This window comes from Primulina eburnea, chromosome 10 (assembly GCF_022965805.1).
Source record: "Primulina eburnea isolate SZY01 chromosome 10, ASM2296580v1, whole genome shotgun sequence".
NCBI lineage: Eukaryota > Viridiplantae > Streptophyta > Magnoliopsida > Lamiales > Gesneriaceae > Primulina > Primulina eburnea.
The window spans coordinates 19,861,643-19,871,414 of NC_133110.1; the positions used below are offsets into that span (position 1 = coordinate 19,861,643).

The 9,772-nt window shown below is 36.9% G+C and overlaps 1 protein-coding gene across 3 annotated transcripts; it reads right to left on the reverse strand.

Annotated features, from left to right (window-relative positions):
• Positions 1-223: 223 nt before the first annotated feature.
• On the reverse strand, positions 224-3,436 carry LOC140803203 (protein NRT1/ PTR FAMILY 8.1-like). Of its 3 annotated transcripts, none has more exons than XM_073158931.1 (5): positions 3,261-3,436; positions 2,812-2,979; positions 2,357-2,574; positions 1,525-2,078; positions 224-1,263 (listed from the first exon to the last, which is right to left on the reverse strand). In XM_073158931.1, the coding sequence occupies exons 2-5, from the start codon at positions 2,975-2,977 to the stop codon at positions 435-437; spliced, it is 1,767 nt and encodes a 588-aa protein (XP_073015032.1). In that variant the 5' UTR covers positions 2,978-2,979; positions 3,261-3,436; the 3' UTR covers positions 224-434. The 3 variants fall into 3 exon arrangements, with proteins under 3 accessions (XP_073015032.1, XP_073015033.1, XP_073015034.1); XM_073158932.1 differs by having other exon boundaries at positions 2,812-3,024; XM_073158933.1 differs by having other exon boundaries at positions 2,812-3,021; positions 3,261-3,278.
• Between the last annotated feature and the right edge of the window lie 6,336 nt (positions 3,437-9,772).

Genomic DNA, 9,772 nt, shown 5'->3' on the forward strand with positions numbered 1-9,772 from the left:
ATGAAACTAACCCAAAGAACAATGGGATATAAGTAATAAATTGACACACCATTACTTTTATTTTTGTTGGAAACGAAAATAAAATATATTTAGCACTATCTTGTCTTGTACTGTATTTTGTTTATAAGTTAGATTTGAGCGAAAAACAGAAGGAAAACAAGGCAGGATCCGAACAATGAATACCATATGTGTATATATACGTGTATAGATCAACAATATTGGCTTGAAGCATCCAACAAGCACAATGTTATTAAAGTTTGAGCACACAGTAGTTTCAAGAGTAAGTATACATTTTGTAACAATTCTGTTTTCTATATTCAAACACCATAATCACAATCTACTTGACTGTGTTACACACAAATTTCAGACTATGTTTCGTGTAGATACTTACCGTAGCGCTTGCGGCCTCGAGTCTGATTCTTGCGCTTGACTAATTAGCGAAGAGTTCCAACTGCCTTTTTGTAAGTGTAGAACTTTGCCACAAGGAGAAAGGCCCAAAGATTCAGCATGCTAAGCCCGGCCAAGAGCCAAAAAAAGTAATGAAGGTGACCATAGTTAAGATTATCCGGTATCCACCCCAGTTTCCCATTCCGGGTACTTATTTTCGTGACGATAGTCACGAGTAACGTGCTCAAGTAGTTTCCAAGAGCAACGGTCGTTAGCTGAAGAGCAGAGCACAGGCTTCTCATGGCGTCGGGTGCCTGCTCGTAGAAGAACTCGAGCTGGCCGATAAAAAAGAACACTTCGGCGCATCCTATAATGAAATATTGTGGAACCTGCCAGAAAATAGACATTGGTATTTGTGTCAGCTCATAATAGTTATTTCTTTTCACGATTCTAAGCCTAACGAGCTCAAGAATCCCTGCACAGAGCATGGAGAATATAGAGATGAAGAGGCCAATCCCCATTCTCTGAAGTTGAGTAATCCCATTTTTGTGGCCTGTGAATCTCCTAGCAACTGGGACTATGATTCTGTCATAAATCGGCACCCAGAAAATTACACTGAGAGTGTCGAAAATCCCGATTGATGCAGCAGGAATTTCGAAATCTCCCATGTGGGGATTCATGGTTAAACCTTGCAACACAAACAAAGTGCCCATTTGGCCGTATGCGGTGGCGAATATGATACCCGTAGCCCACACCGGCAGTAGTCTTATAATGGCTTTCAGTTCTTCAACCTGAGTCACAGTGCAAAGTCTCCATGGATCTACCGAGCCCTTTATGCGGTCAGATTGTGTCTGTACTGCTGCTTTGTCAAAAAAACTGCATTTGAAAGCGTAGATGTCAGATGAATTTTTCACAAAAAGCATTTGCTGGTAAACTTGGTGAACCTGAGACTTCATTTGAGGGGGCGATTCAACAGATTTTTGGGCTGAATTTGTAATTTTAGCAACATAATACATAAAATTTTGAAATCATTTTTGGTGGGAGATCGCCCCTGCTGACACTGCTTGCCATTGACGCCAATTGCAGCGTAAAAATAATTCTCAGGTACTCAGACTAGACATTTCATATCAGATTTACCCAAGATCTTTTGTGTGCTCAATCTTGCGGCTTCCTTTGATTGTAGATTCGGTATTCACGGTCTCAAACAACATCGAGGAGTCTGCCGGGACTTTAGCTCTGTATTTCCTGAAAGATGCTACCAGAACTTGACCGATACGTGTAAGGGGGCTGCCACCAGGCTTTTGGTTACGATACAATCTAGTACCAGAAAAGAAAAATACCACGGCTATGGCCATGGCCACAGCAGGAATACCAAATCCCCATCCCCAACCAACATTGGTTTGTACCCAAACCAAGACAGAAGCAGCAACAAGGGCACCGATATTGATTGACAAGTAGAACCAGTTAAAGAAAGAGCTTTTATGGTTCTTTTCTACATCGTCAGTATCATCAAACTGATCAGCCCCAAAGGAGGAAACGCATGGCTTGATCCCACCAGTCCCAAGTGCTACAAGGTAAAGTGCTACGAAGCAAATAACAGCTTGCATTTTTGACGCGTGACAGTTGTCGTTTCCACGGCAAGTTGGTTTTAGGCCTGAGACCGATGCCGATAATGTCAGCAACGTCATCCCCTGAATTCGAAATTCAAAAATAGACGTCACTTTTTATCAGTTCCTTTTTCACACCTATATCAATAAGTTCAATCCAAGGATAAAGCATAAACCTACCCTGCATATGATGACATTATACAATCTAACCATTTCCCTGTACCCATCGAGATTCAAGAAAAACAGTTTCTTTTTCTTTTAAAAGCAAAGCATGACTACGGATCAAAATCTACTGGCCCCTCGCATTTCAACCATAACAATGAATCTGCAACATCTGACTAGCAGAGTGACTAAAAACTTACAATAACATAAATGGTAGAAAAGCATGCTATTGTCCAGTATCTTCCAAGATATGCATCAGCCACAAAGGCTCCAATGAGTGGTGTGATATAGCAGGTTCCCGACCAATTCGTCACGTTGTTGGAAGCAGTTGTGCTGTGTTGGCCAAGTCTTTTCTTGAAATAAACCACTAGATTGGAGCTCATCCCATAGTATGCTAATCTTTCACAGCACTCATTTCCTGCCACCCCAAGTTAAAAAAATTACCAGACAATTTTTTCATGAAGAACAGTTAAAAGTATATCGAAGCCTTACCGATCCAATTAGAATCAACTTGGGGGACGAAAGCCGCAATTTTAAAAGAATTAAATAAAAAATTCATCGCCCTTTTCCCAGAAAACGGGGTGATATTGACTTTTAAATACAAGAAATTTCAAAACATTTAAAGGGCTTTCAAGATTATTGTGGTTATCAGTACCTAAAATGTAAGGGCAGGCTCTCCATGTTCCAGTTTCACTCTTTTTGGCAGGGTTACCACGATAATCCACAGTCCCATCTGTAGTGATCAAACTACCTTCTTCCATGGCAGGGTTACCACGATAATCCACAGTCCCATCTGTAGTCATCAAACTATATTCTTCCATGGCTAATTCAAAGAACTGATTTCTGTCAACTGTTCTGCTCAATACTACTACAGCACAGACAAATAACAAAAGACAAATGAATACTCCAAAAGTAATCAAATTGCTGAATTGGGATCTTGAATCAAACAAATAACCATTCGTCCACAATATTTAACAGCAGAATTATCAGCAAAAATACAAAAAGAAGCGTAAGGACTATGTGTCATCATTCATAGACCAATCAAACACTTGTGGGAAACTTGTAGCCTTCTCAATAAAAAAAAATATCAGGTTAGCGAAATACATGGGAAGCTCTACAGTTTTTGAAAGGCATAACCAAATTACGGATTGGATGATGTCATCTGTGCCTGGATCTGACTTCTTGACTGTGGACTAAGAGATCTGGCAGCATTAAAAAGAATCCAAGAGAGCGGACGACTGGCAGTGTGAACGCTGGAATCTCTCTGCATAATGTGGTCCCAGTGTAGCTGATGTTTGGATTTTTATTCAAACTTTTAATTATTTGTAGATTGTAGATTGTAGGTTGTACATGTAGATGTTGATTAATTTTTTTAAAAAAATTATTTCTTAATGTTATTTTCCTCAGGTAATTTTATCTAAAATCCCTACTCAACTTTTGAATTAAGATATCAGTCCCACGTCAAAATTGTATATTAAAGACTCCCACGGCCATTTTTTTTTACTTCTACCTCCTCAATGCTTAAACCCATTTCATGTTTTATGTGTTATAAAACATATTTATGCTCCCCTAACTAAACCGAGAGCACCCCTTTTTCTTGAAAGAATTCCGATGTCCAGAACAGAAGACGATCTTATTTTTTCTGGTCTCTTTTCCGATGGCAATGTATTTTTTTCTCATCATTTAAGCTCAATTATTTGCATATTTGAGCTCGTTTGTTCTTCTTCTTCTTTTCTTTTATTCTTTTTTTTTTACAGATTAGAAAATTTGTTTGAAGGTCTCGTTCGTCACTTTGCTTTTTCGGCAATAATTGGCATCCACCTCTTTTTCTTCTTCTGGTCTTCTTTGTCTTCAGGCGACTTTTTCCCTCATCGATCTCTGATATGAATCTTGACATGAATAAATAGCAAACACGATTAAAAATAAATCGCACCCTCTATTCAATTACGATATTAAGATTCGTGTGTTTTTCCCGATCTTTTGAATCAAGTATTGTGTGATATTCACCTCTAAACTAGCAAGAGTTTAGCAACAAATAAACACGAGGATAAACAATCGAAAACTATACGAACATTCGAAGAACTTTGCCTACGACAATCCGCACAAGCAACGATCGACAAACGCCACAAAGTTAAAAACTTTGATAAGTTTGATTTGATTTGACAAAGCTTGGCTTTGAAAAAGTTGAGAGAAAAATCTCAAAAGTTTTGATAACTCAAAAATATTATGTGTATTGTGTGTAATTTTTCGTCCAACATAGTCAATATATCAAAAGATATCAAAAATCTAGTCTCCCAAAATAATAAAACTCTAGAAAAGGAAACAAATCCGCGCAGAAAACGCTAGGCACGGACCCCGTGTAGACCTCCGTGTCTGGGTCTGTGTACATACTGTAAACTCTTCAAGCGGGATCAAGGGACACGGACCCCGTGCTCACCTCCGTGTACGGGTCCGTGTAGGCACTGTATTTGCCAACTTCAAAGGGCACGGACCCCGTGCTTGGGTCGTCTCCAGGTCCGTGGAGCCACTGTAAAAAGCCTTCCCAGTTTGTGAAGGACACGGACCCCGTGTGCAGGTCCGTGTACTGGTCCGTCCAGACTCGGTCAGCAACACCAATGTTTGAACGACTTTCCGTTGGCCTCCAAACGTACTCCCATGCATCGCGACCTCTTCAGGCTTACTCATGACTCCTTGTAGCGCCTCCTTGAATCTCTTTAGTCGACCCCTCGTGATTGGTCCCTCCGGCAACTGCAAAGGATCCCATGCTTTCCTTGGAACGTCCACGTTCGCATCAATCTATTTACAGTGCAGTCAATCTTCATCTTCTGGCTCTAGAAATTTTTTGGTTATTTAAGTTGTGTATAATTGAGTATTTTTTTTTTTTTTCAATTTTGAGGTTGATTCTTATAGATAGGTTTATTTTTGTGCATATTAGAATTTGTTCAATCTTCTTTGACATTTATTGAGCTCCATTGTATGATTTTCTTATTTAATTGTATGTTTTTTTTGTATTTTATCGTCTGATTTTTCTTAGTATTTAATTTAATGGATTGGTGAAGCTAAACATAGATGGAATCTGGAGGTAGTTCATCGAATAAAGAAATTTTTGGCGGCTGTCACTGTTACGAGGAGTTGTTCATGATATCCTTAAATTATTCTATGAGTTTAATGGACTTATTTTTTTGTCCGTCAACAAAGTGTGATGAGATTAAGTGAGAGATTGTTTTTTTGCAATATGTAACTCCCCATGAAATGATATATGTTACTTTGAATGACGATGATGTTGTCTCGAACATGATTAAACTGTACCTACATTTGAAATTGATAATAATTGAGATGTGGGGTTTGAGAAAAAGTGATCAATTGATAAGTAACAGATATGATGAAAGGTAATTCTCTTTTGTTTTCATATGATTTTGTAATATCATAATGATTTTAATATATTTTTGTGGATGGATTGTACTCCATTGATTGATTTATAGGTCTTCTGCTAAAGATGAAATGTATTGTGCAAATTACAGCAATATGGAATTGATTCCATTTTCAAACTCCATAGAGTCTTGGCTTAATTGTGTACGTGGGGAAGGTCAGAATTTTAATAATGCCAATGAGTTTAGGATATGTTTGAAAAATTATGCATTTGAGACAATAAGATCCTTCATGTTTAAGAAAAATGATAGTCGTAAGCTTATAGCTATTTGTAGCGAAAAGAACTGTGAGTGGAGAGTTTATGATTCGTGCACAAAGCAGGAAAAAGCTTTGTCATTCGGACTTTATATCTAATCACACTTGCGACGAGGATAAACTTCGTAGTAGAGGTCATCCTAGACCTGATGGTGCATGGGTGGCTCATCTTTTTAATGATAAATCGAGATGAGAACCATTCTATCGGCCTTCCACATTCATAAAATATATCCATAGAGATTATGGAATTGAAGTCTAGTATCAAAGAGCTTGGATGGGTAAGGAGCTAGCAATTCATGATATACATGGTATGAATAGTAGGTCGTACTATAAACTGCGAGGTATAGTTGAGCGGTTTAAAAAAAAAATCTAGGCAACGTATGGACTGTGAAATAGATAATGACACAAAAAAATTTCAGAGGTTCTCATTTGCCTAAATTCATGTGTTGTTAGGTTTGTAAGTGGCTGCCGACGTTTACTTTTCTTCGATTGTACTCTTAATAAAAATAAATATAAAGGTGGCATATTGGTCGTCGTGTCGAAATATTGTATTGATTATATATTTTATATGGTCTATAGAGTGGTAGATGCGAAAAATGATGATAATTGGATGTGATTTTTTTGGAAGTTGAGAAATGTGCTTTTATCGCAACATGTAACAATGTTTGATCAGTATAATATTTTTCCGATAGACATACTAGGATCGTAAAAGTAGTTGAATTGGTGTTCCCAAGCCGTCATCATACTTTTTGCCTGAGGCATTTAGTTGATAACATTGTAAGACATGTGTGGGTTTTGAGTTATATGTTTGTTTTTGAATTTTTACAAAATTTTTTATTCATTTAGCAAGTATGCATATTACATTGTTGTTTTTATCTTATGTTTGTTTTTTGTTGTTAGGTGATATGGAGATGTAACGTCCAAATGCCAATCCATATAAACTATGCACAAGCAAATGATTTAAATTATATATTTATTTTACTTAATTGATTTTAAACACTTAAATGATATATTTTACATTCTTAAATGTTCAAATGCATGATTCATGAAATTAAGGATTTTACCCGAATATTCGTTAATAGACTGAGAAAGGTGACTGGGGACGGCCAAGACAAAAATAAATATTTTTCAATAAATATTATCGAGGTTTATTAATATGATTAAATTTTTCTCGATATGGTAGAATTCAAACTATTTTACGAGATGAGCATGACTTTATTCGAGAAACCGGTTTTGGGCAAACAAAGGACTTTTAAAATATCAAATGCATTATCTTTTAAAACTAAATTTTTATAAACTTTTATTTTTCTATTAAATAGGTGTTATTGGGCCTAGTTTACCTAGGATAAGTAGGCCTACTTGTTCATAAACACAAAGGCCCAAAATGTAATGTTTACCAATTTAAAATGCTGTTAATTTTTTTTTTAAAAGCTCACATTTTTGCAAATAATATTTAAGTATTTTACATGCATGAAACCCTACTGAAAAATAGGAAATTTAAAAATCATCTCAAACAATCGACAGATAAAATGTTGCATTTTAAAAATATTGCAAACTGGGCCCACAATCATGCATAAAATAAAATAAACAAGTAAAATTCTGAAAATTAACAGAATATCATGAAAGCGTGTAAAACATACCGTGTCTACTCAAAGCTTATAAAATCGTGATGTGTGGAAAAGTGTAGTCCTCGGGTCGTGCGCGCACATCCAGCCCTGCGGCAAATACTGTAATCAATATACATTTCATGAACTTAAAAACATAAACGTAAACGTGTAGTATGAAATCATAACATGTCAAACAGCTCATCTTATCATCATATACTTGTACATTTTCTTTAATCGAATTCAGTTCATTAGTTGTGACTTCTGTATCAGTTTTATCGTTTCATCATTAATCGATGGATCCATCTACATATAACCGTGGTACCTGGCGACTGTCGGACATCAGCGACAGTATTACCCATCCACCATTTCTAGGCCTCATCAATATCATTTGCATATACATCATTAGTCACAACTCATTCCCATCCTTCAAAGCATCATCATTTTCATCACTTAACAAAATCAAGCATAAGTAAATTTTCTTAAAATTAAGCACACAACGTAATTTTCATAATTTCATAAAAATCATAATCATGATACATAAACATTTAAAACATTAAAATTTGTGCTTAGGGCGCTCCCTGGACTAAAAATTTACCCGGGGTGCAAAATGACCATCTTCCTCCTGGAAACCCAAAATGACTGTTTTACCCGTGGACCTCTAAATTTTGACCCGAAGTTTAACAAACTCCTTAAAACATCACAAAATATATTTAAAAATATTTCTTAGACGTAAACTCAAGCCCGTTTTAAAACTTAATCGATTCGTTTTAAAACTTGGACCGGAGTCTCGGTTTTAAACAGATTCGAATCAAAACTTAACCACATTTCTCCCAACTTTTTACCACACCTTAAAAACACATTTACAGCCTTAAAACCATGTAGACGAATATTCTAAACTTTTGAACAACCCCTACAAGTTTCTAGAATTATTTCTGCACATTCGTACTAGAAACCCTAAAGCACAAACATCTCGACCTTTCGATCCTTGCCCACAAGCTGACGTGACCAGCCTCTCCTAGACCATCTTAATACCCTACTGGACCTACATGACTCTCGGCCACACCCCCATGCAAGCCCCACGGTGCTCACTTTTTCTAGTTCCCAAAACCTCTTTAGCCGAGCCTTAACCGAATGTTTCACACAAGGTTACCAAATAACTCATCCAAGACGTGACTCCAGCTCCTGGTTCTCTTGGTCTTAGATGTGCACAACCCCCTTTAAATAATAAAATAGCAGCCCCCTTGCAGAAAAATTGAAGAAAACATGAGAGTACAACACAAGAATGAACCAACATAACGAAAACTTGCATAAAAACGAATCCTCATGCTAACCGAACAAAATCCTCATGCTTTTACATAATTGAAAGCAATATTATGGCCTGAATGAAGAGAAAACGAGATACAAGCGTGCCTTGAAGTGTAGATGCTCGAAAACTCAAAGAATCGCACGTCGGGGAAGCACCGGAGGAGCGGGGAGGTAATTTGTTTGAAGAAATAATGGAGGACCAAAATATTTTTCTGCAACGCTATTGAAACTCACGAGAAAAGCTGCTGGAACTAAAGGGTGTGGCCTGCCAAATGATTAGGTTTAGGGTTAGGATTAGTTTAGGGTATATTTAAATTTTAAACAATGCACTAATTGGCCAAAAATAAGGATTAAGGGATAACACAAAGGTGTTGGGCCCGTTAAGCACTAAATCCAACCCAAAAAGCCCAAAAATGCTCCCGAAAAATATTTCTTTTTGGTGCGTTTATGAAATTATTGCCCAAACCCTCAAAAACTCCTCCGAATCGTTAAAATTTTGGTACCTTCTAAAAATACAACCCTGCGAGTAAAAATACCAACAAAGGCCCATTTTTCGAAAACACCCTTAAAAACACCTCATAATAATAAATAAAAATTAAACAGGCAATAAAGATAATTTTCTTGATAAATCTCTGGTCTACGTTCCTCGATCGAGCGCGAAATGCAACTAGAAACCCTAATGCGTGAACTTTTAAAAATATCGTGAAATAACTCCTAACCATGCTACAATTATAGATTAAATGCATAAAAATAAATAAAACCATAATTTAAATAAAACCCTAGATTGCATGCATCCGGGTTACAAAAATTTAAATTTCCTGAACCTTACAACTCTCCCCCCTTAAAATAAAATTTCTTTTTCGAAATTTAAAACATATTGAATATCTCTGAGTAGATACTCCTCATCTCGGCCTCAGTCTCCCAAGTAGCCTCCTCCTCGGAATGATTCAGCCACTTGACTTTGACCATGTGGATCACCTTGTTCTGGAGCCTCTTCTCCTGTCTGTCCAGTATCTGAGT

Excerpts from the sequence above, each read along its gene's own strand:
- LOC140803203 (XM_073158931.1), bottom strand. The coding sequence starts at position 2,977 with ATGGAAGAATATAGTTTGATGACTACAGATGGGACTGTGGATTATCGT. Across the intron at positions 2,575-2,811 it reads AGCCTGCCCTTACATTTTAG|GAAATGAGTGCTGTGAAAGA; the intron begins GTACTGATAACC and ends TTGGGGTGGCAG. Across the intron at positions 1,264-1,524 it reads GAGCACACAAAAGATCTTGG|TTTTTTTGACAAAGCAGCAG; the intron begins GTAAATCTGATA and ends TTTCAAATGCAG.